The 24,808-nt window shown below is 32.9% G+C and overlaps 4 protein-coding genes across 9 annotated transcripts; 2 read left to right on the top strand and 2 right to left on the bottom strand.

Annotated features, from left to right (window-relative positions):
* The first annotated feature begins 6,262 nt into the window (after nt 1–6,262).
* Nucleotides 6,263–10,674, top strand: LOC101220382 (bifunctional nuclease 1). Of its 2 annotated transcripts, XM_004147803.3 has the most exons (12): nt 6,263–6,411; nt 6,546–6,680; nt 7,087–7,392; nt 7,543–7,713; nt 7,891–7,940; nt 8,078–8,134; nt 8,280–8,345; nt 8,423–8,497; nt 8,783–8,901; nt 9,607–9,698; nt 10,123–10,181; nt 10,316–10,674. In XM_004147803.3, exons 3-11 carry the CDS (start codon nt 7,092–7,094, stop codon nt 10,173–10,175), a joined length of 984 nt encoding a protein of 327 aa, XP_004147851.1. In that variant the 5' UTR covers nt 6,263–6,411; nt 6,546–6,680; nt 7,087–7,091; the 3' UTR covers nt 10,176–10,181; nt 10,316–10,674. The 2 variants fall into 2 exon arrangements, with proteins under 2 accessions (XP_004147851.1, XP_011652430.1); XM_011654128.2 differs by having other exon boundaries at nt 6,408–6,680.
* Nucleotides 10,675–11,761: 1,087 nt separating this feature from the next.
* On the bottom strand, nt 11,762–13,661 carry LOC101205839 (AAA-ATPase At3g50940). The gene is made up of 2 exons (XM_004147828.3): nt 12,523–13,661; nt 11,762–12,435 (listed from the first exon to the last, which is right to left on the bottom strand). Exons 1-2 carry the CDS (start codon nt 13,567–13,569, stop codon nt 12,043–12,045), a joined length of 1,440 nt encoding a protein of 479 aa, XP_004147876.2. The 5' UTR covers nt 13,570–13,661; the 3' UTR covers nt 11,762–12,042.
* A 1,240-nt stretch (nt 13,662–14,901) lies between these two features.
* LOC101206073 (agamous-like MADS-box protein AGL62) lies at nt 14,902–16,602 on the top strand. The gene has a single exon (XM_004147829.3). It carries the CDS (start codon nt 15,804–15,806, stop codon nt 16,479–16,481), a length of 678 nt encoding a protein of 225 aa, XP_004147877.3. The 5' UTR covers nt 14,902–15,803; the 3' UTR covers nt 16,482–16,602.
* Nucleotides 16,603–19,383: 2,781 nt separating this feature from the next.
* On the bottom strand, nt 19,384–24,146 carry LOC101220612 (inositol-pentakisphosphate 2-kinase). Of its 5 annotated transcripts, none has more exons than XM_031883047.1 (9): nt 23,912–24,146; nt 23,775–23,831; nt 23,575–23,697; nt 23,049–23,258; nt 22,656–22,803; nt 21,902–21,939; nt 21,675–21,785; nt 20,878–21,477; nt 19,384–19,656 (listed from the first exon to the last, which is right to left on the bottom strand). In XM_031883047.1, exons 3-9 carry the CDS (start codon nt 23,674–23,676, stop codon nt 19,495–19,497), a joined length of 1,371 nt encoding a protein of 456 aa, XP_031738907.1. In that variant the 5' UTR covers nt 23,677–23,697; nt 23,775–23,831; nt 23,912–24,146; the 3' UTR covers nt 19,384–19,494. The 5 variants fall into 5 exon arrangements, 4 of the variants coding, with proteins under 4 accessions (XP_031738907.1, XP_031738908.1, XP_031738906.1 ...); XR_969135.2 differs by adding an exon at nt 19,906–20,100 and having other exon boundaries at nt 19,538–19,656; nt 23,775–24,146; XM_031883048.1 differs by having other exon boundaries at nt 19,384–20,100; nt 23,775–24,146.
* Between the last annotated feature and the right edge of the window lie 662 nt (nt 24,147–24,808).

Raw genomic sequence — 24,808 nt, 5'->3', positions numbered from 1 at the left:
TAATTTTTTTTTGTAGAAAATGATATGTTGGGTCAAGATACATCTAAACATTTTCACGAAGTGACATTTTTTAGCACCTTCTATCATCCCTCATTAGACACATAGTTAAGCATGCACAACCACAGGAGTACCAATCACAATTCAGGGCTAGAAATAAGCTCAATAGGTACAAACAAGAAATTATTGTAACAAAAATGTCACGTCCTGCCTCGCTTGCGTCCCAAAACTCGATATGCAACATGCCGTGAGACTTAAGCAGTCTTGACGCTTCAAGTGAAATGTCAAAATACTTGGCTTATGTCCTTGAACTTAGCTTGATCGCCTAATAAAACTCAACTTAAACTTAAACTAGCTTTAAACTTAAGTGATGAGAAAATAATACCAAACAGCGAAATCTCAAATTAAACAAACTTCTTTATTAACTTAAGATAACGTGTATGTCCAATAATACAATTCACATGCTTCTTAAATACAACTATAACAATAAAACTCAAAACGCCTTGATCAACTTTAACCCGTGGTAGCTCGCCTTTCATACCCCATATATCCTTGACCTTAACGCCGGATAATTTGCACTACTACAAATTTGGCCTTATTTGATGTGCAAAACATGTCAAAAAAATAGAAAGTCCGACCATCAAAAAAGCTGGTCAAAACATGTCATAAAAAACTCTTTTTTGATGGTATTGGTCATCAAAGAAAGGAGACTTCGATGTTTTTTGTCCATTAAGAAAATTCTTTTCTTGATGGCCAAAACATATCATAAAAACCCTTTCTTGATGGTATTGCCCATCAAGAAGGGAGACTTTGATATTTTTTGCCAATGAATAAAATTGAATAGTCAATCAAGAAAACTAGTTTACTTGATGGCCTAGACATGTCATCAAAAACCTTTTCTTGATGGAATTGACCATTAAGAAAAGGGACTTTGATGTCAATTGCCCATCAAGAAATTGGATCAGCCCACTAAGATAATACTCTTTTTGTTGACGTGTTTTTTCCATCGAAATAGCCTTTCTAATGATGGGTTTTGTCCATCAAGATAGCCCTTCTACTAACGGGTTTTGCTCGTAACAAAAATTTACTTTTAATGACCCTCCTATAAGTCACCTGTAATTGACCTCAAACAAGCTAAAAAATTTTTATAAATGTCAAAATATGCAAAATACATTACATACAACTACAAACCAACTTCAATTAACTATTGCAAATTCTTTTCAACTACACAACCTGCACAACTTCGCCACAACTCCAAAACTTCAACAACTCAAAACTTCTAACTTTACAACTTCAAACAACTTATGAAAAGTATCAACAATCACAAATTTGACAGTACAAGAAATCAGAATATATCCTGATGCTGCAAACAAAGTCAGGAATAAGCACATCGGGAATGTTCCACCATTCCTGACAGATACAAAGGGGCATCAGTATAGGTAAGCCATTCTGATGTCCCAATAAAGACGTCGGTATTGCTCAACCAATTTGATTTTTTTTTAAATTTATTGTGAACTTTCCCCGACATGTATGCAGGAACATTGGTGATGGTGTCAACCATCCCTAACATCTACGTCAAAGACGTTAGGATAAATTAAATAATATTTAAATTGTTTAAATTTTTTCGACATCCTTGCATGACGTCAAAATTATGTCCAACTAATACTGAAGCCATTAGATAAACGTCGAGATTGGATGGGTTTAAAATCTGACGTTTCAGGTTATGGCGTCGAAAAATATTAAAATAATAAATTAATTGCTTAACATTCCTCGACTCTTTAGTGAAACGTCTGAAATGGTTTGATTTAGATCTGACATTTCACTTTACAACGTCAGGAAAAAAATCTCTTCTTCGATGTTTTCAAAGTGCATCGAAAAAAGCCTTATAAATTTGAGTTCAGTATTCACAAAACACAAAAGGAATAAAGAGGAAGAGAGATTGTCGAGAGAGAGAGGGAGATTTGTCCACCATCCACTGTTAGTCGTCCGTCTGTTGTTGTTGTCGGAGTTTTTTGTCGTCCGTCGTCCTCCCTCGTCGTCCTATTTGTCGACCACCGCTCCTAATCAAGGTTTGTTTTCTATGTTCTTTTTGTTTTAGAATTTAAGAAAATGTATGTATTGCGTGTTCTTTGTTGTTTTTTTTTAGTTTAGTTAATTAGTGTTAGGAATTTTGTATAATTTAGATTTTGAAATAGTTTTAGAATTTAGACTTACGTCTAAATTAGTTTTAGGTTTTAATATTGAATTAGTTTTAGATTTTAGTATTGAATTTGAGTTGTTTTTAGGATTTAAAATTGAGGTTGAGATTGAATTTGAGATTTATATATAACTTGAATGTTTTGAGATTTATAGGTTATATTGAATTGAGAGGTTGTTTATTAAATTTGAATTTTTAGAATAATACATCTCTTGCTAGTTTCTTCATCACGTTAATAATTACGAATGAAAAATGACTATTTAGAATTTTTGTTCCTGAACTTTTTGGTTACGATAATGCATGTGAAGGTAATGGTTGGAGCAACAAACCCTTCAACATGATGTTAGAGATAATAAAATGTGTGTTTCCAATGTGTGATACCAATATCTCTAGTTCATTTTATGAAGCCAAACAAAAATTGCTTGCAAGTACGGATGTGTATTGTCTGGAGTTCGGAGATTTGCAACAGTGTCCAACTTGTGGATTTTTTAGATTTTAAAACAAAAAGGTAAAATTTATCAAACGGGATTTTAACCAATTGACTCGGAGTTGAACTTGAGACCTCTTGTCCACAAGTACATATAGGTGCCAATTGAGCTAAGCTCACGTTGACATGTTGTTTATTTTAATCCATTTCATTTTCATCATATTTTTTTCATTCACTATCAAGCCTCCTTTGAATTCAGTAGCCTCTTGTTTAGATTTCAAAGGCAATAGTATGTAAATATTTTTATTGAGTAATATATGTAATAGAACATGTAATTATACTACATACTATAAATTGTTGGCCGTTAACCTATTCCTTTACATTTCATTCTATTTTTTCCATCTTATTCACCATTGGATTCATTTTCTCCATAAGTAGTTCCATTTGCTCTTTCCGTAAGGCTTGAGTCCTCATTAGAACTTGTTGGTTTTCATTCAACATTTCATTTATCGCTTGATTTTTCTCTATTCTTTCTAGCCTTTCCAATATAAGATCAATGTCAACTAAGTAGTGTCCCCTCTATTAATTGTTAGGTCTACTACATTTAACTCTAATCTACTTTTATGAAGTTTTGCTTCAACTTCAATGATATTCCAAGAATGGACATATTTCAAACTATAGGATAACAAACATACAAAAAAAAATTCAAATTATTGTGTACTATTAAAAGGATGTTGATTATTAAAAAAAAAAAAAAATTATCGTGTAGTACTTAAAAGATATAACCTCAAGTGATTCAAATACTTTCTTCTGCAAGTCTGTCCATTTTAATTGGCTATCAGCTGCCCAGTTTATTATTCTTAGGATCTTCATTTCGACTCTTTTTGCAAAAGAGTTATGTCTCGAGGTCAAAGTGAGGATTACTTCATAAGTCCATGCAAGGATTGGAAAGACAAAACTGTCCAATGTCATGCATGTAGCACATTTGCTAGATGCTGCTTTGTACACTAAATCAACTAAAAGATCAAAAGCTAACCTACCCCAAGGATTTGTTCTGAAAAGTTCTTCATCATCAACCATCAGCACATGGTGAAGCATATGTGAAAGAATGTTTATGGTATTTATTGAACATGGTGAAGCATATGTGAAACAATTTAATAATAAACTTTGAAATTTTAGTGAAATAAATTATTTTAATATTAAAATAGGTGGTGGGTAAAGTTGTAGATCTTATAGGAGTTTAGGAGAATAAAATGAAATTAGTAATGTGTAAATGTTGGGTTTGATTAAGTTTGAGACCGGAAACAGAAGATAGAGAAAATGAAAACCGAATATTGGGAAAGCCGAACCGGATTGATTAGAAAGTTTTTTTAAAAAATGGTATTAAGAAAAAAGATGGAAAAGAGGATTGAAAGGGTCAGTGTCCCCACTGAGCTGTCAACGCCGAAGAGTTTGGGAAAAGATATTTTCATAGGGAAAATGGAATAGAAGACAGATATTTTATTTGATATCGGGGGTAGCCTTATCCAAGAACGTTTCAGGACGATTGTAATACACGTGGCTGTGGGTGGAGGCTTTGATAGTTTGATGTGGCCCGCCGCCGTCGACGCTTCACAATATTTTATTTATTTTATGATGTAAGGCAGAGCGCATGGTGAAGATTCCGCCCACCCCACCCCCCCAATTTTATCCTTCCCTTCGCTTTTCTTCTAAAAGGTCACAAACGCCCCTCCCACCACTCCCCCCCATATTAAATTCTTTTTGGCTTCTTCCCCATCTTCGCCTGCACTCCACTCCACACATTTCTCCTTCTCACTAACTATATCCATATTTCTCCTTCTAATATGGATTCTAAATTCAATTTTATTTGGCTACTTCTCCCATCAAACATCCTCTACTTTTAAATAAACATTCAACCAAATATCAATACTCTTCCATTCTTCTATTGTTATGTTTACAAGATACACAATTTTAAATAGACATTCAGACTAACAATCTTTTTTCTTTTTTGATTTGTCCAATTTGGAAGCTTAATTAATGTACTTATAACCATACCCTAATAAAGTGCATGGTTATAATTAATAGAGGTATGAATATTTTTTATTAAAGAAAACACATAATATGAATATATTTGTACAATTTATGTAAAAAGGATGAAAATAACCTAACTTTAACTTATATATATAACAACATTTTTAAAACCACTACAAATATACCCAAATTTTTTAATGTCTATCTATGATAAGCTATATTGCAAATTTTAGTAATAGTCTATCGATAATAGAAATTTATTGTTCATAAATTTTACTATATTTACATTTTTAAAAAATAATATTAATACATTGTTATTTCTAAAATGTCATCTTGTTATACTTTTCGTATGAAATAATTGCCTTATCAACATGAGACCATGGATGATAGAATTCTCCCAAACACGTGACTTTGAAAATAGAATTCTCCGATCATCTTGATTTAAAAATAACAAAATTTAGGAAAATGTTAATAAGGACTTTTTTTTTTTTTAAGTTAACAATATTTTAATGAAAGTAAACACTAAAATGAAAAACTTTAAATAAGAGCTATCAAAATTATACTTGACCTAGAACTATTTAAGTGCACTTTAGCTAAAAGTATACTAAGTGCTTATATTTTTTTAGTTTTTAGTGTGTTATGATTGGAAAGCGATCAAGATAATATAATTTTGGATTATATTTAAATTTTTTTATCTTATTTTATTTTAGTCTCTTTCCTAATTTTTATGTGTGAATGAGAGACTGTAAAATAAGATAATCTTTCCTAAAAATCTAGGTTCTTAATTTTTAATTAAAGACTAGATGATAAATGAATATTTTTATTAAAAAATTCAAAAAATATTTTGAGGCATTGATATTATACTTATACTTATATGAGTTGTAGTTATATTATTTTTATTATTTTACCCTACCATTAATGTTAACACAAATATGATATTCTACTTTATTTCTTTAACCTACTTAATGTTCTTTTGATTTGTTCTAATATTTTAATTTGAAAAACAGTAGAAAAATAATAACAAAGGATGGGAGAATCAAAGTGGAATGAAAACATGTTTTAGGTTTATTTGGATGAATATGTTGATTATATTTGCAAGGGGGCGAGAAAGATTATTTAATAAATTAACAAGATTTATTGATTATTTACCAATTCATGTAATATGATCGATCTAAGTTCTAATGATTCAAATATAAAAGTTACATCATTATTTCGTTAAAGAATAAAAAAATTTCTAATGATAGAGATAGTAAATTAAATATTTTTGAGGTTGAAAAGTAAAACGTAATTATGAATAAAAAGAATGAAGTAGATATAAAATTTGAAGAAGAAAATAAAATTGAAATTAATAACTTTTAAATAGTTGAACGGACTAAGGGTTAATATGTTAATAATCACGAGTTAGGTGATGAAACATTTTTCTTTTAATTATACATAAAAATAAAAAAATTTAAATAATAATTGTATTTATTTAATTGAAGTATATAGATGAGGATAAAACATGCTACCGCATTTAAATAATAACTTTATTTAGCAACTTATCCCACCATAAATAAATAAATGTATGTCCATAATTTTCTAAGTTCGTCGTTTTCTTCCTTAATGGTTTGAGGGCCAAAATGGTAAATTTACGAAGCCTATGAGTGAATGAATAATTAAGCAATGGCGTGTACTGTGAGCAAAAGTCTTCATTCACACTCCTTTCCAGAGTCCATTTATCTTCTTCCCCGTCTACCGTTTCTCCTTATCTCCTCAACTTGTCGGTCTTTTCCTTCCCAGTTCTTTTTTTTTTTTTTTTTTAATTATTATTTTCCTTCACTTTTCTTCTTTGATCTATGTTGTTCATAGTCTCTGAACTTGATTTTAGCCATCCATTCCCTTCTTGAAATTCAGATTTTGGATTCTAGAATTCCGGGATCGAGAATCTGGCGGGAATTGTTTTACAATCTCGAGCTGTGATCGTCGATTTTTAGCGCACCTTTCGAGCTTTGGTCGTGATACGGCCTAATTTTTTGTATCTTTTAAAAGGTAATGGATCTTCAAACACTTCCCAGTGTTAAGACTGATGATCAGGACACAATAATCTAGATAACCCTTATAGGTAATAAAAAACGTTGAATCCGACTCTGTGAATCTGTTACTCTACTCTTTTTTTTCTTCCTTGTTAACTCGTCGCCGAGGAACTAATATTTGAATTCATTCAAGCTGATGACTCTTACACTGTTCTAGTTTTCTTCGCCTGAATGTTTTGACTTCAAATTTCAATTTCCTTTAAGTTAAGACTTTAGTTTGCGGTGTTCCCTAATTATATATGCGTTCGAATCGCCAATTCCTTAAGCAAATTCAGTTGGTGTTGTGACTTGTGTGTTTTTTGGTTTAGATTGGGGATTATGTTTTTTTTTTATCTGATCATTTTCATTTTGGTGAACAAAAGGCGATATGGGGTCGTTGCAAGGACCAGTTGTTTGCCCTACTATTTGTGCGAAGCAAGCAGGGTTTTGTTCTTTGCCAATCAATCGTTCTTTAATGGCTTTTAGTTTTCGAAGAGGTCAATTATGGGGATTCACGGGAATCAACGGATTGAATGCTAAGTTACCGGCTATTTCTCTCAAACGTTGTACTAGAAAATGCAAGACATTGCGTTGCAGCTTTAGTTCATCATCTGACGACAATGGAAGTACAGCCGAGAACTTCAACGAGAAAAATGAAGAATATGTTGAATCCAGCGTGGTCGAGGCCGGTACGCTAAGTTGATGGGTTAAATCCTATGATTACATTTTTAATGATAGAGTGTCTGTATATTGGGAACTTAATTCTAATGTATGTTAATTTGTAGTTAGATGGTGCAATTAACTAATAGAAATGCTGTTTTGTTTTTTGTGCTGTATAGTTGAGGTGAAAAGTGGTGCGGATGGTTTCGTGATTAAAATGAGGGATGGTAGGCACTTAAGGTGTGTTCACAACAACCCTCATGGCGGGCATCTGCCTGATTATGCTCCACATCCTGCAATTGTGTTGAAGATGGAAGATGGAACTGGTCTTCTTCTTCCCATAATCGTGTGTATGTCTTAGTGAACTATAGTTTCTTACATGAACTTAATATTACTGAACCAATTTGATTATTGTTGTGTCCCCTGTCAACATTTTATCATTGACTTTCACATAATCATACATCAGCTTAATATTATTGACGAATTTGTATATTTATTTGTCCCTGTTAACATTTCATCTTTTGCAGTGGAAATGCCGAGTGTGTTGCTTATGGCTGCTGTGCGCAATGTTCCAATTGTATGTCTTCTTTGTCTTCTCTTGAGAGAGAACAAAATTTGTTGGAATTTGAATTTCTTTTAATTTGTGAAATTAAGGTAGCAACATGATATTCTATTCAAAAGGGATTTCTAACAGTTATTATTATTTGGTTTCAGGCTAGACCAACTATGTATCAAGTGGTAAAGGAGATGATTGACAAGATGGGCTATGAAGTATGCTTTGATTCATTTTTCTATTTTCCCACCTTTTCTTTTAAGTCTACCTTGCTGTATATCTATAGCATATGTTTTTGTAAAGCTTAAGTGGGATATGCCCTCTTTCTAATGTTAATAAAAAATAATTCACTTATCGATGCAGGTCAAACTTGTAAGGGTCACAAAGAGAGTACATGAGGCATATTTTGCTCAGTTATACCTCTCAAAGGCATGTATAAATTTCTCCTTCTGGATTCTTTATCTTTCTCTTAGGTAAGTTTAAGAAATAAAAATTGTGTGTTTCAGATTGGCTGTGAGACCGACTGCCTCAGCTTTGATCTCCGACCTTCAGATGCAATAAACATTGCAGTCCGATGCCAGGTAACTTAAAACAATTTCCTGCATGCCTTTTGTTGGTTGAGAATGGAGACTCAGGTCAACTACTTCCTTAAGTGGCCAAAAGAACTGTTGAAATATTTCAGTTAGTGGCATTGAATTGCCTGCAAGTGCATAAATATTTTGACTTTCTGGGTAATTAGCTCGTTTGCTATTGGTTATAGGATGCCTCTTTACATTTGTATGAGTTGTATTTAGATGTATTTCAAAATTTGGGCGTGATTATGTGCTGTGGTATCTGAATCGTATCACTTCTTGCAATTGATCTAGGTGCCAATTCAAGTGAACAAGTATCTTGCATTCAGTGATGGTATGAGAGTTGTTGAAAGTGGGAAGCTGTCAACTCAGGCTCTGGCTACGGATGGTTTATTATTCACTGAACTGGATAGGTAATAAATAACTTTTCAGTCTCACTTTCTTTAGTACTAATTATTTTCTTAGAAACATGGACAAGGCGGTGCCTTGGTCCTACAAAATATGGAGGGTATGTATAATGTGAGGATTTTCTCTGTACTTGAGTATTTTTCATATTTGTAAGCCAGCATTTTAAATTATTGAGTCATCCATTATACTTGATAGACTATGATAGAGCAGAGACTATATGTATAGAAGAATAAACTGATGAAATAAGCTTTATCAAATGTTTTTAATAAAATAATTACATAAAATTCTATAGATGATTTATTGTCTTGTAGGAAAAGGAAACTCAAGTAAAATTTTGCAACTGTTTTATTCTTAAATGAATAATATTGATATTTTTCCTTTAATTCATCCTTTTCCAATTTCTGCTTATATCTGCACATACGTAAACAATTCTTTTATGATAATTTAACTGGTCATAGTGGTAGTGTACCATCTATGTTGGATCCAAAAACGTTATCAGACTGAAGCGCATTATGCTTGATAGTTTAAGTTTGTGCAACCTTTTAGATGTGCATAGAAGTTGATCTGAAGATTTGAACTGTGCAGAACAAAGTTCTGCTTTCACAAATTGATGTGGACAGAATAATGGCCCCTTATTCTATCAACAGCTATTTGGGACTCGGCTTCATTTGATTAGAAAAAATAGTTTAATTTAAAGCTTTTGTTTTCAGGCCTAGTGGTCAGCCTTGTGTTGAAGCTAAAGAGTTCAATCTCGTGAGGAACATGCTGATTGCTGCTGTTGAAGAGCGCTATAGAGATGCTGGTACCTATTCTGTTCTCAGTGATATATATATATATATATATATATATACTTGTGCTGTTTTGAGAAGATCATTATACTTAAATTCATTTATGAATGTTCTAAATCAATTTTATTTCCTTGATTTAGTATGGAAATTTGCATTCGTAAGTAGAGTTTAGTCACAACGTTATTGGACGTGGTTTTAATGTGATGACAGCATTGAATATGCGTACCATACCAAAAGTAATTAGTTGCTTTATGTGGGATATACTTTTCCAACCACAAACAAAATGCCTTCTGTTTTGGATGGTTCTAAAAAATTGTCGGAGGGATTCTGTTTAGTCAAGTGCTGTTTTAGGACAAAAACACCCCATCAATATTGGAGTTCGTTAACTTTTTGTGTTGAGTAATATACCTTTGGTTTTCATGGATGACCTTGTTTCAGCTCAATGGAGGGACAAGCTCAATCTCCTGAGGGCTAGGAGGAATTTGGCATAACAAGAGGTACAGAAGCCCATTTATTCTCCTGTATTAACTGAGATGTTGATGGGTCTTACGCTTTCTATATTTCTGTCTCACCTTTTCTCTTGGTGGAAATAAGATAATAGACCGAAAAGTGCTTGCTGTTTCTGTTTCAGTTACTCCTGGAGATAGCATACCTGTACATAGAACGGAATTGTTCATGGCTGAGGTCGGTTTGCGTGGGTGAACTACATTACCTCTGGCCTCTTCTACTTGCATTATGTATTTAGCAACTCTGTGAATATACATATCTATATATATATATGTAGATAGAATTTGGTGGTTTTGGGTCATTGGATGCGTTATTTGTGAAAAATGCATGAAATAACCAATTTGCTTTGATGTTCCACAATCACAAAGATAGAATTTGTGAATGAACTACATTGCTTATTTATAGCAGTGACATGATCGCCAAGAGTCCCATTGTATAAGATAGGTATATATTATTTATCAAAAGATGATCCTTTTAGTTTAACCACTGTTGTTCATCCTTGAAATGGTGATGTCTTTTCCATCAAATTATACCCAGAATTAACGTAGAAAAAGGAATAAATGAATTGCAAAATGATGTGAAAGGACCAAAGGGTGAAAACTGGATATTCTGGATCTTTATAGAACTAAGGACACAGATGTACAACCTATAGGACAGCTCGTAAATATTTGCATGATAAACTGTTTTACAAAAAGTCTTAAGACGGAAGATAATAATTTTTCTTTTGTTTTATTCCTATGTTTGTATATTTTCTAATTGGTAAACAGATTTGACTACTTGTTTAAATGTTTTAATTTGTTCGTACTTCAACAAGTTTATTTTTATTATTATTATTTTCTTAATAAAAAGTATTTTCGAACAGTTCTTTTAAGAAATAACTTGGGAATTCTATCTGGAGTTGTTAATTTGTAATGACCACAACATGGTGAATGTTTTTACAATAACTAATTATTTGTATGGTAGTCTAAAAGTCGGATGGATTACCAATGGTGTTTTATAATTTAATTATCCCTAAAAATGAAATTAAAAAAAAAAGTAGGTCCATATATGTTGGAAAGCTTCATGAAGAAATAGCTTCTCATACTGATGAAAGAAAAATCAATATGAGAAAGAAATAATATTAGATAAGAGATATTGATATTCATAATACTACCAACCGAAAATGAGGGCCAACAATAACCCTGTGCTTGTCTGTCCTGAGTATAAATATCGATAACTATGAATCTGCACGATTGCAATGCGGAAGATAAAATTAGTCTCTACCATTATAGATTCAATTTATTATGTCTGTGTTCATGATGTTGAAGATTTTGTACTTCCAGAAGTCGATTGCAGTATTAACTGTTGTCTTGTTAATTCTGTAATCGAACCTTCGTCTTCCTTGAACTTGAGAAATTGCAAATCAAAATGAGCTCGAGTCAGATTCTCGCTTCAATAGTACTCTGTACTGGTATAACTTAGAAGAGACTAATGTAATTATAAGAGCAAAACGAGAGAGAGACTAATACAGATTAGAACTGGTTGAGAAGCAAACAAAAGTTAAGAGTGAAGAACTTCGACAACTTGAAGCTGTAGAAAAGGATGAGGAATTCAAAGGAGCCACAACTGCATCTAAGATAGTACATACAAATCAGTTTCCGAGATGCCTGCAGTGCTTTCCATGCTTTAAATACAAACTCGGATTGTAAAAATAATTCCATTCGGCTACTTATTGGAGTGGCAAGAGAGAAAGATTCATAAATGAGGAGACATAAAAGCAGAAATATACTCTCATTTCGAATATCAAGTGTTAAAAAATCTTGGTAAGTAAATTTCTAGTTGATTTCAAGGGGGGTATCAGTAACAGCAAATCTAAGCTTTCCCTGAGTTTATTCTGAGGTCTGACAGTCGAGTTTTCTCTTGCTTATCATGGAGGAGTTGAATGATTCCTTGAAGTGAACTTATGGTGTCATCACTCTTCATCAGCTCACCAGCTAATTCAGCAGGTGTTGCCTCAACTTTATTCAAGAACTCTTTAATTTTTTCAAAGAGGGGATGTTCCTGAATTAAGAGGTAATTATATGCTAATATCTTGAAACCACCGAAGTCGCAGTAAGACATATGCAGGTGCATATCCATACGCCCAGGTCTCAACAATGCCGGATCCAACCGGTCCATGTGGTTTGTGGTGAATACCACTATCCGCTCGTCTCCACAGCTTGACCATAGGCCATCAATGAAGTTCAATAATCCAGACAGAGTAATCTAAATGCAATAAACAATTTGATCAGCAGCATCCTCAATATGTCACGAAGCTTTAGATTAAAAAATACTTAGTCAGGAATCTAGTACCTTTTCATCCTCTGTAGATTTGGTTTGATTTTTTGAATCTGAACTTCTGTCTTGCAGCTCAATAGAACAATCAATATCCTCAATTACTAATATTGAACGGTTTCCAGTACCAATCAGTAACCTTCTTAAATCTGAATTGTATTGGACTTCCTTTAAATCCATATCATAAATGTCGAACTTCAGATAGTTAGCCATGGCCGCAATCAAGCTTGATTTCCCTGTTCCTGGTGGTCCATATAACAAATACCCACGTTTCCAAGCCCTTCCTACTCTTCTATAATACTCTTTCCTCTCAATAAACGTATTGAGATCATCGATCAATGCCTTCTTAGTTTCAGGATTCATGGCTATAGTGTCAAATGTTGCTGGATGATTGAGATCGATTGAACCCCAGTAATGAGTCCCATTGTAATCTATTGTATGGAGCTTCATGGCTTTCTTCTCATCTCCAATGGTATTTGCTTCTCGTAGAATATGTGGAAGATAGAATCTCAGTGCCATTTCCCTATGTTTCTTGTGAAAGCTTAGTTCGAAATGTCTAACATCTGAGTGCTCATGCACATTAGCATTGCGATTCTTACTTGAAATTGGTCTCTCAATACGGGAAGAAACCAAAACCCACTTGAAATTGACACCTTGGAATATGTCAATGAGTTCTTGATTCCTGTCTATGGTGACGGCTAATTCCTTCTCTTTTTGTGGCTTGTGGACTTTAATCCTTCGTGTGGACGAAGAGACCTTTGTGCCCAAATATACATTAGCTGCATCAAACATTTGGTTGACAGTAAGCCCATCAAGTTCTTCGATAACGATGATTAATTGGGAGGAGAAACGGGTGTAGAAATCATGGAGCCGTGAGACGAAATAGTCCCGAACCGCATCGGGAATTAGCTCGTTGTAGAAGGTTCGGAAGAGCACTGCGGAGGCGGTGAGTGATGCCATCAACGATGGAATGGTTTTGGGTGAAGGCAAGAACTCCTGTGGAATCGCCATCATTTTGCCCGAGTTATGTTGGGAGTGGATATTTGTAACGAAGGAGGAGATCATTTTGCCGAGTTACGTTGGGAGTGGATATTTGTAACGAAGGAGGAGAGACTTTCGCTTTTAGTTGGAAAATCATCAAAAATAGGATAACGGGAACAAAAGGAATAAAAGGAAAAATGTCTAAGAAAAATGGTAATCAATCGATTTGAAACCTAAAAATCTGAAAATCTGGTTTATATTGGAGGCATATATCTAGCGGATGTTGGTGCAATCTTATCTAGCCTGAAAATAAAAATTTAGTTTAGATTTTTCAAAACTAAACGTTTGTAAATACACTCGTCCGTGAATCTATGATATCATGTATCATTTTTAATTTATACAAATACATTGTATATGTTGAAAAAGAATTTTCCTCTGTAAAGAGCTATAATCGGTAAAAAAGAAAATAAAAAAATGTCTGGCAATTTTGCCATCAATTTTAATATTTTAAAATTTTGCAATTTTTCAGTTTTTTATCCAATATTTTGTCATTCTCGCACTTATCTAAAAAGGAAAGCTAGGAGTGCACGGATGGGACATGTGAAAACTAGAAATATCTTCGACTGTTATGGTCTTACAGAGGGGTTTACTCGGATGTCACATGTCAGTGGAAAAGCGTGGTTACAATTGATTAGGGCCTCCTTGACATAATTTGCCAAGAAATAACTTTAGGGGGTTGTTTGACTTATTGGATATTAGATGGACTTGACATTTGATGTCAAGCTCGTGTTTGCTTCCTATGTGGGGTAAATGAAGAGTTCTCAAATTTAAACTAGTACTTTCACTTTTATTTTAATATATTTTCCAAAATTACTACTATAATTTTACATGACAAGTCAAATGAATTAAAGATTAAAATAATTTGAGTTGGTTTTACTAAAAAAAATATTACAAGTTTGTTTATAATTGTATGTATTAAATACGATTTTTTTAGTCAAAATAGTTAGTATAATTTCTTACTGTTTTGAGCAAATAAACATAGATTTTTTTATATTTTATATATGTAAAATTAAAAGAAAAATTATTCCTCAAATAAAAAATAGAAAATGTAATGGTACATTTTGGTTCAAAAAATAAAAGTAAATGAACACATTAAAACTTTCTTTTTCATATTTGTTTTATCATTTTTGACACATAATTATCACTAAATGTAAATGTAACTCTATTTGACTTTCGTTTTTGTAAGATCCTTTTGCTATGCTTATCTTGAAAACTAGCTAATTAAACGCTTTTTGATGTTTTGCTTAACTGGGACTTTTGTAAACTTCATCCAATTACATAACTTGTTATATCTTATGAATAGTTTGTAATATTTCTAATTAGATCATTTATGTTAATGCAACTATAATCAAAATTATTGTTATTAAATGTTAAAATTTTTTGTTTTGCATTATTGTCATGAAAATCAATAAGTCAAGAAATTGAATCACATGTACAAAATATTAAAAAAATCAATTAAATATTTTATACACCATAAATTTAGATTATACAATTCATAAAAAAAAAAAAAAACTAAATCTAGAAATTCAAAACCAACACACAAACACAAGCATTAGAAATTTATATTACTAATTCATGCCCTCAATTTATGCCCCCAACCTAATTTCGAGGCATCAGAACCTCATCAAATAAGTCTACAGTCATTTAATTCCGAACCTGTCAATTGTCCATGCAAGATAAATTATCATATACATAGTAAAATATTAAAATTATTTTTAAAATAAAAGAGAGAGAAGAAAAAAAAAAGGATTAGTATTTTTAGAAATATGATTTGTTATATATTTGAAGTATTTTAAAAGAATTTTGCAGCAGCAGTCATCAGAAGTGGTGGCGACGCCAGGCGGTGGTTGTAGGGTTAGCCATTGGTGATCAGATCACATCTCTAGCAACATGCTTTTGATTAATTTACAAAAGGAAGAGAAAATTGAAAATGAAATCATTTCAGAAGTGAACCCCTACATGATCATATTAATTACATTAGGCAAAAAGGAACAAAATATTTCAGAAAAAGAAAAAAAAAAGTGTTAACAGATGAAGGGATGAAAACGTGGGTTCTTTGAGTATAGAAAAGGTGGGCTTTACCCTTTTTAAGGCTTTTATCGTGATACCATGTTAGGACAAAATTTGATTCCATATTTTCCAAATCAGAATCTCCAATCAAATTATTATAGTCCTTTGATTTTGGAAATTTCCGATATATATATATATATATATACATATAACTTTCTATATAACCACAAGCTCGGACGTCATCTTCAATGGAGAAATTAAACACCATTCCGATGAAAAAAACTCTCGGCCGTCAAAAGATAGAAATAAAAAAGTTAGAAAAGAAGAGCAGCAAACAAGTCACGTTTTCGAAACGTCGTGCCGGACTTTTCAAGAAAGCTGGCGAGCTCTCCGTTCTTTGTGGAGCAGAGGTAGCCATTATCGTCTTCTCTCCCAATGATAAGCTTTTTTGTTTCGGTCATCCTGATGTCGATGTGCTTTTGGATCGTTATCTCACCGGAAATTTGTCGCCGCCGAAGCCAGCGGAGAGTTACATTCCTGTAGCGGAGTTTAATCGTGATTTCGCTGATTGTGCATTGGAGTTTGAGGCAGAGAAGAAACGAGCGGCGGAATTGATTCGCGCGGCCGAGGATTCGAGGAAGAACGGCGGATTTTGGTGGCAGGAGGCGGTGGAAGGGTTGCGATTGGAGGAACTGAAAGATTTCCGATCAGCATTGATGGATTTGAGAGCCAAAGTGGCGGAGAGAGTTGAAAAACTGACAGCAGTAAGAATTGGAGGGCCTCTGTTGCCAGCGCTACCGCCGCCGCCGCAGCCGATGACGTCGTCGTCGTTTCATCTCATTGGAAACCACCAAGAATTGCCTCCTCCAACGGCGTTTCATCTCGCCGGAAACCAACGTGTCGCGACGGGGTTAGGGTTTTTCTAGATTGTCCTTTAGTTGCTCCATTTGATTTATTTTTCTGAATTATTGGACAACGGTGAACTCTTTTGTAAAAGCATGCTGTCTTCATCAAGATTTCTTAATCTTTTTTTCATCTTAAATTTTACTTTTTTTTAAAAAAAAATTAATTAATTAATTACTGCATTTCAAGAAAAGAAATATGTTTGTTTTTTTCGAGTGGTAAATTAACAGCTCCAACCTCAAAATGTAGAATAAGTTTTCTTTTAAAAAAAAACTTTCTTCTTTCTTAAATATTTTGTATCTCAACTTTTAACTTACAAAGTTTTTAGTTAATTTGATTTTAGTGTTCTAATCAAAATTGACAAGTAAATCCACCTCCAACCTTTTACAATTCTGTAAGGGGTCACAGTTCATTTTAAACTGCGTTATTCAAAAACCGAGATTAAAACTAATCTTATGGACCAAATAGATACCTATAACATAAGTGTATTTACCTCTTTTTGACACATTTTTAACCTATACATATGTGTCACCAATTTCTAAATGAATTTTTAAGAATATGTTTGAAAGGTTCCTAAATATTTTTCTATTATTTACCATAAATATACATACATTTTAAATTAGAAAAATCAAAATATTATTTAAAATAAAAAATTACTTCACAGGCTTTTCTCTCTCTCAAGGCTTCTTACATATTAAGATTAAGAAGGTATTTTTCCTTTAAATAAATAAAATATATTCCGTCAAATGTTCTATTAACGGACTACTTTTTCTTCTAAAAATAAATAATACATAATCACACCTTACAACGATTTACAAACCAATACCAAAGGAGGATGTCCAATAATCCACATTTAGGCAACACCATCAACGACCTAACCTTATGACTATGTTGATTGAAGTAGCTCTTAGCTTACATTCGAGTTTGCTCAGTTTTAATTTTTATACTTTTAATTGTTGGATTTAGTCTTTATAGTTTTGTTAAATCTTAAAATTCAGTAGTTTTTACTTAATAGTTTTCACCCAAGAAAATAAAATAAAATTTTATAATAAAAATATTATTGATAATAATTTTTAAAAAACAAAGAATAAACAATAAATTAGCATTTTGAACTAAATTTAAGATTGGTTTTTTAAAAGGAACATAAGAATTAAAATTAAATAAATTTGAAAGTACATAGACCAAAATATTATTTTAATCTCGAAAAAGATTGACTTAATAGTTAATTTGAATTTTGAGTGTACATAAATAAAGAAAAGTGTTTCCATCTAGGGTAAGATTATATGATATTTAACAAAAATCCCAAAGATTAAGGAATAAAATGGAGAATCAATTTTCCTATTACATTATTGGTCAAAGATCAAGAAAAGTATCATCCTTAAAAGAAAAGAAAAGAAAAAACGAATAATATATGCAATATAAATAAAAGTATACGATACTTACGTGGATTTTATAAATTCACAATTTTGGTGGAACAAAATTAAAAAATGTAGGTAAGGAGGGAGGCTCCCCAATTTTTTTTTTTTTTTTTTTTTTTTTTTTTGAAATCCTATAGCAAAAAAAAACATAAATATAATTTGAGCTTGGGTTAAAGTTTTGGACTTCCATTAAAATTTGACGTGTATCAAACAATTAAAAAATATGAACATTTTTTTAATTGGGTGTTTCATTGATCATTTGTACACTTTCTCTTAATATCGATTTCATTTTAGTATTAAGATTTTTTTCAAAAAAAAAAAAGAAAAAAGTATTAATGAATAACAAACATTTATTATCAATAATTCAACAAATATAAAAATCCAATATATCAAGCTGTTTGCCAATATTTGTTTGTTGGTATGACAGATTAGTTATACTATATTTATATTCACAAAGTTCGGATAAATTAGATATACGATATTTACATTCAAAAGAAAAGGGAGGGGGAAAAGGTGGAAGAAGAACGAACAAGAATGTCCACTGGCACATCAATTTTTCATTTGAAATTTTCAAGTCAATTTGTAAATAATTAGATAATGTATCTTTTAACAAATTCAAATTGCAAACTAAACTGCATTTTCTTTTGAAACGTTTGACCAACATTTATGTTTTAAAAAAAATTAACTTTCCAAAACTGAAAAAAGTAAAATGTAAAAACATAAATTTCATTGAATTTAGGCTATGAATAAATGACCATTTGTCTAATTCCCCGACGTCTTATTTGGAGGCTTAATCGGAATAGCACATATTCCGGACCACAAAGTCGCAACCTTTTTTCCGGTTCATCAACCAAATATAGTTTCACTTAACAAACTATATTTGGAAAGTAACAAAACTATTGGGCAATTATCAGTTCATAGGCAATAACAAAACTATTGTTGCCTTCACTATTTAGCAAGTAATGGTCATATGAGTGAACTATTCATTAAAATCACAAAAAAAAAAAAGACACCCATGAAAAAGAAGGCAGCAGTTGAAGGGAAAGGGGAAAAAAAGGAATATTGTGGGTTTAACTAATATAATAATAATAATGAGTCAGAAAGAAATTGTGTGCAAAAGCGAATCAGAAAAAACTTTGAAGGAAGAAAGAAACAATATAAGATAAAAACTGTCATTGTTAATAAGAAAAAGGTGTATAAAAAGAAGGTAAAAGACTGCGTACAAAGTGGTAAGAACAAAGGTTCAAGGCAAAAGCATCAATTTTTGGGGAATAACCTTTTTCTGTTTTCTGTTCATTCAAAATTATATTCCGTAGCATGAGTAAATTTATAAGACTTCAGCCAGACGGTTCAAGACAAAATCAACAGCACTCTCAGAAATTCATCTAAAACAGTAAAACAGTAAAACAGACAATTCAAATCAATGTATGAGTCGTATAGATCACTCTGATAATAGACCATTTCAAAATCCAAACCTACCCAAATCACTATGCACAGAACTCCATGATAAAAATAAAAGAATATACCCCAACATTTTCCTTTCATTCTTTTATTTCTAGGCAAAAGAGTTGATAGTCAATTCTGACGTACATTAATTGAAATTGAGATTCAAATTATTCTAAAAAATAAAAAAGATGATAATGTATGATACATACCCCAAATATTGTCCGGATGAACTCCATCCATGCTTTCTCAGTCGTGAATATTGGGATAAATACATACGATTCTGTAATGGAATTGGTAAAACAGCAGATAAAATCTGCGAGGAAAGCATCCAGCTCTGCATAAGAGCATCAAATAAGTATTATGAGCAATGCAGGAAGAAACAACTACTTGAGGAGCTTCTGGACAAAAACTCAGGGAGTAGATGCTTGAATCGAAGATCGGTGAAGAAAATGGCACCAAACACTTTTTGCTTTTTTCTTTTTTCTTTTTTGACTAATAACAGCAAAAATAATTAGGACAAAAACAATGAATCTCTAGTACAATGTGCATGTACAATAAAATAAATGTTCACTTCATGTTTTACCAGAAAAGAAGTATTCCCACAAACTTTGGAGACCTCAAAGGTGCTATAAATTCACAACTCTTCGGGCCTTTAATAATTGTCTGCCTCTAATTCTGTTACAAACATCTGATTGTAGTTGCGAATTATTTTTTTGTCTTGTTCATAGTATTGTTCCATCTTCTTAAAAGGTTTCAGATCCAGGTCTATGAAATTCACCTAAAAATTTTTAACCGGATAGAGTTAATAAAAACTCATGGAAATCACTATATTGATAGAGAGTTAATAAAAAGTCATGGAAATCACTATATTCATGTATTATTTATGAAAGGTGTGAGACTAGATAAGTTCGTGGACTGAAAAAACACAATTAAAAAAACGCCAAGTAATTTAGGAAAATGAGTACTAGTCTTTCAAGACCAATAATAAAAAGGAGACAAATAAATAAACATAAGCAGTAGACATATGACACTTGTGATCGAACCTCTACCTATTCATCACAAGACCAGACACATGCACGTTTTCCAAAATCTAGTAGACAATGCATTGATAAAGTGCCACAGAAGCTGATACACACTGCATTCCAATTATGCGGAAATAATGCAAAATTGTCAAGAATTTCAATGTTTTTAAATACTACAAAAAGTGGGGCTTTTTCAGAAATAGAAAAAATTGACAAACAATTTACACTTCATAGAACAAAACTACGAAAAGACAATTCATTACACATTTTGTCAAATGTTCTATTTTTGACAATTTCCCAAAAAAGGCCTAGCAAAACATTTATACATGGCCAAAATGAGTCTAGCTCAATTGGCGTGTTTGTACTATCAACCTCGAGAGATTCGAATCCCCTACCCTACCCTATGCATTAATGCAATACCTTTGAAAAGAAATTAAACATGCATACATACAGTAAAAGAAATTATAAGTTTCCAGTTAACTTGAAACTTGTAATAATAAAGACAATAAAAAAGTTTCACAGTGCACATTTACCTTGTAGTCAAAAGTTTGCTTGGTTGATTCTACAAATATGCTGTTATATGTAGAGCCAGGACAATCAACGTGCCAGGGTCTAAATGTAATCATCAAACTACAGTCTTTGGCAGTTGCAGCTATTAGATAGTTCCTCACAATCTCCAAGCTTTGATCAAGATGAGCAGAATGTAATGTGGCACATCTTTTCAACAGTTCATCATCATTCATTTGTCGACAAACCAGACAGGGCTCAGAAATAATGTCATAGTATGCATGAATAGCCCCTTCTATGTCAAAACTGTCAAGCTTTTGAACATCAAGAAGACGATTCAAACATCCAGATTTATGTACAGCCTCAGCAACAAGTTGTAGAAAACTCATTGTTCGAAATCCATTCCCTCTCTGGATAACAGATCGAAGAGCATCTTCAAATGCTTCCTCAATCTCTAAATTAGTGTCAACAGCATAGCCACCCTCTGTCCCAAGTATTAGTGAACCATTCAAGAAGACACGGAAATTATTCTGAGGGGTGGAGAAAAGATTTTTGATTGCTTTATATATACGGTCCTGGGATCCAGAGAACAAATCTAGAGGATCGTAATCACTAAACTCTGATATCTGTTGCATAAGTTGGATGCAACGTTAAATTTAAGATGTTTCACGGTTTCAGAAGAGTACTCAATTAATTACATAGAAGCAAAGCAATTAAAAGCCTCGTAGAGGCTCTTTTAAGTGGGGTAGGCAGAAGATAAGACACTCAAGTGTAGAATTGGGATCTGACACACAAGAACGATTTAAAAGAGGTGCAAAATTACCTCGCCTTTCTGCAACTTCCATGCTTGGAGCATCCTAAAACGAGTCACACTTTTCTTAATAGCATTTCTTTTGCTTATGAATCTTGAAGTTGGAAGACATCCCCACTTTGGCTGATTTGGGGGAAAAAAATGAAAACATGTATTATATAGAAATTTTCACTTTCCTGTGGATAAAAAGACCAAAAGGTGGAGGGAAGATGGGACAAATGAAAATCATTAGGGTGCACCTTTATCTCGACAGATATGCAAAATTCACCTTCACCACCTAAAAACAAAGATACTTGCGCTGGTAAATATTTTAATAGACTTCCAGATGAGTGCTTGTCAATTAACAATGTTGAAACAGTTATAACAAAACAATTTTGAGAACAAAGATTCTTTAATAAATAAAGATAAAATTAAAGAAGAAAAAGAAGTTTCTTGCATATAAGATGAAAATTTTCTTGAAAGTTGCCAGTTTGCCGTCTCAATTGTAAATCACACTCAAAGGTAATAGAAAAATCTCCCACCTCCTCGTGGATTTTTTTCCTATTTTCCAACTTTTTATTCATGTACTCATTGGTTTTTGCTCTAACTTATCTCCAATAAAGAACACTATATGAGTTATTTGAAGCATCCTTCCTTGCTCCAGAGGGAGTTTTATCAGTTACAAAAACCCAATTAGACATCAGAACAAGCTTCCTGATCGTAGAACTATATATTCACTCAAGAATCCATTTCCTTGAGGTAATGCAACGAGTTAATCCATGGCAAGAAGCACATAAGCAAACCTCCATACATAAGAAAACACACAAACAGCAATGGATATTCTGCATCTGAATTTTTAGTTGAATCAGCTGTATAAGAGAATTTCTTGATAATGTTTTTACCATGTTATAAAGAAGTTAGAAGCCTGTATGCATAATATTCTAATCTTTAAAGGTGTTTAATATTAGTACAATGATAATAAGCATAGCTAAGGAGAGCTTGAGGAAACTCTACCTTGAGGAAAAATAGAATGGTCAGATTGAAGGAGGACGGAATCACAATGTATATTGACTCGCCCTGCACTAACCCTCCAAGCAGGACGCTGACTAAGAATGTTCTTCTCAATAGTCTCAAGGAATTCTCTCGTTACAAGAATATGGACCTACCAATGTTGATGAGAATACACAGTCAGAATTATTGGTTTTGTTTACTAAGAAAGACTTCAATTGTTCTACAGTGAAGATTTAATCGTTATTAAGCTATCAATTTTGTAGGTTCACATGGACTATCATTTAACTTAACAGGTGGATAGCAGTTTTTAAGATATAACTTCAGTAGGTTCACACGAAGCACCATTAACTTATATCAATTAAACAAGATTAGCATGAAATGAATAGAGTAACATACCCCAGCATCAACATGTTTGGAATCCAATAACGGGATCATTACATGCTGCACATACATTTGACACACAACATCACGATCTGTGCACGAATCAAGGTCCCCTACATCTCTCCACAAAAGACGCTCATGCGCGGACAAAGCAACTACATGCCGAACGCTCGTGCAATGCAATCCATTTCTTGCAGTCTTTTGTATCCGTACAACTTTCCCGAACTAAGAATAGAATTAGTACAGAGATAAGCTGCAAGCAGTATATTGAAGCAATTGCAGTTTCAAACAACAAGAAAATTTCATCAATAGTTCATGAACATTTTAACAGAGTACTAAACGATCAGACAGAAGAAAAAAAAAAGAAAGAACTAGAAATTGAACAGTGCTAATCATGCTTTAAAAGAAAAGGCGATGAAAACTGCGCAGGAGATTCTTCCACTAAACTTTAGCGAGAGAAAGAGAGAGAGAGAGAGAGATTGAAACATCGGAATCAAGGATGATGTCCTTGGAACATGATATTGATGCAAAGTAGACATACAAAAAGAGGAGAAGATCCAGTGTAAGCGAGAACGAGGTTGACAGCTCCTTCGCCTCTGTAAGTCCAATCAGCAGCATCGTTGTGGTCAAGTACGATTTCCATCCAGAAGATGCTCTTGGAAGTCTAAATTCAAACAATAGAGGGTAAAAAAAGAAAAAGGAAAGAAGAAGAGAGAAAGAGAATTCAAAAGGTGCATGCACCTGATCGGAGGTTTGGCGAGAATGGTAAGTAAAATGAAGGTGGAGTTCAATAAAACCCTAAGAAGTGAGAAGAGTCAACGGCGATGAGACACTGAAGCTTGTAAAAATGAAGAGAGAGCAGAAGTTGAGGCAATTACCGGAAGAGAGAGGGAGAGGTTTAGGGAGTAGGTGGAATGGCGTTTGGGAGAGGAGTGGGGAGTTGGAAGTGAAAGTGAAAGTGAAAAGATGAAATGTGGAGAGTGAAGGAAGCATCCATAGTTTGGGAGTGGGAGAAAGGTAGAAGACTGGTTCACGAGAGGAAAGAAACGTGTAAGGCGTTATGAACAGCTGCGTAATCGTGGCCACTTCCATTTTTCCTTCTCCCGCTGCCCCCCCCCCCCCCCCCCAACTATTTTACTTTTGCTTTCTTTTTAGAAACTCTTAACTCTAAACTCTTTTAACTTCTGGGTTTTCAGTAATTAATATATATTACCTCTACTGTACCCAACCTCACTTAAACTCCAATATTCCTTTAAAATGAAAGAAAATTGAGTGCTCTCACGATTCACTCATCTCATCTGATCTCCATTTTCTTATCCTTCAAACATAAAATTCTCATCATCTATTTCAAAACATTTTTTCTTTTGTGGGGAGAGATAGAGAATATACATATATATCTTCATACACCTGATCATTGTCCGGATAATAATGTAGGTTTTGTTAAATAATTTTTTATATATAATGAGAAAACTGACGCTCATATTTTAAATCATTCAAGTTATTTTTCTGATCAGATCAACCATTAAGATTTCGTTAGAAAATTAAAATCTTTCAATTCAAGTTTTTGTTGATTGTTTTGGACCAAGCATCTCCATAGATATTACACCAAGATTCTAGCAACATTTTGAAATCATCTCTTGTAAAAAGTGTAAGTCCCTAGGTTTATATGGTGTGAGATTCTCAAGATCTCAACTTGTCCCTCGGGATGGTGCAAAAATTTTATTGGATTGAATATTCATTTGGGCTTTATGAGCTCCTAATATCGTATTGAATAA

Source organism: Cucumis sativus, chromosome 3 (assembly GCF_000004075.3).
Source record: "Cucumis sativus cultivar 9930 chromosome 3, Cucumber_9930_V3, whole genome shotgun sequence".
Lineage (NCBI taxonomy): Eukaryota > Viridiplantae > Streptophyta > Magnoliopsida > Cucurbitales > Cucurbitaceae > Cucumis > Cucumis sativus.
This window is presented reverse-complemented; position numbering and strand designations above follow the sequence as displayed.

Bases quoted from the DNA above. Each gene is read 5' to 3' on its own strand.
- LOC101220382 (XM_004147803.3), top strand. From the start codon at position 7,092: ATGGGGTCGTTGCAAGGACCAGTTGTTTGCCCTACTATTTGTGCGAAG. The intron at 7,941-8,077 runs GTATGTCTTCTT...ATTTGGTTTCAG, and splicing joins CTGTGCGCAATGTTCCAATT to GCTAGACCAACTATGTATCA. The intron at 8,902-9,606 runs GTAATAAATAAC...TTTTGTTTTCAG, and splicing joins TTATTCACTGAACTGGATAG to GCCTAGTGGTCAGCCTTGTG.
- LOC101205839 (XM_004147828.3), bottom strand. From the start codon at position 13,569: ATGATCTCCTCCTTCGTTACAAATATCCACTCCCAACATAACTCGGGC. The intron at 12,436-12,522 runs GTACTAGATTCC...TATTGCATTTAG, and splicing joins AATCTACAGAGGATGAAAAG to ATTACTCTGTCTGGATTATT.
- LOC101206073 (XM_004147829.3), top strand. From the start codon at position 15,804: ATGGAGAAATTAAACACCATTCCGATGAAAAAAACTCTCGGCCGTCAA.
- LOC101220612 (XM_031883046.1), bottom strand. From the start codon at position 23,676: ATGGAAATCGTACTTGACCACAACGATGCTGCTGATTGGACTTACAGA. The intron at 22,804-23,048 runs GTATGTTACTCT...CAACATTGGTAG, and splicing joins CCAAACATGTTGATGCTGGG to GTCCATATTCTTGTAACGAG. The intron at 21,786-21,901 runs GTGCACCCTAAT...CCCCCAAATCAG, and splicing joins GCATATCTGTCGAGATAAAG to CCAAAGTGGGGATGTCTTCC.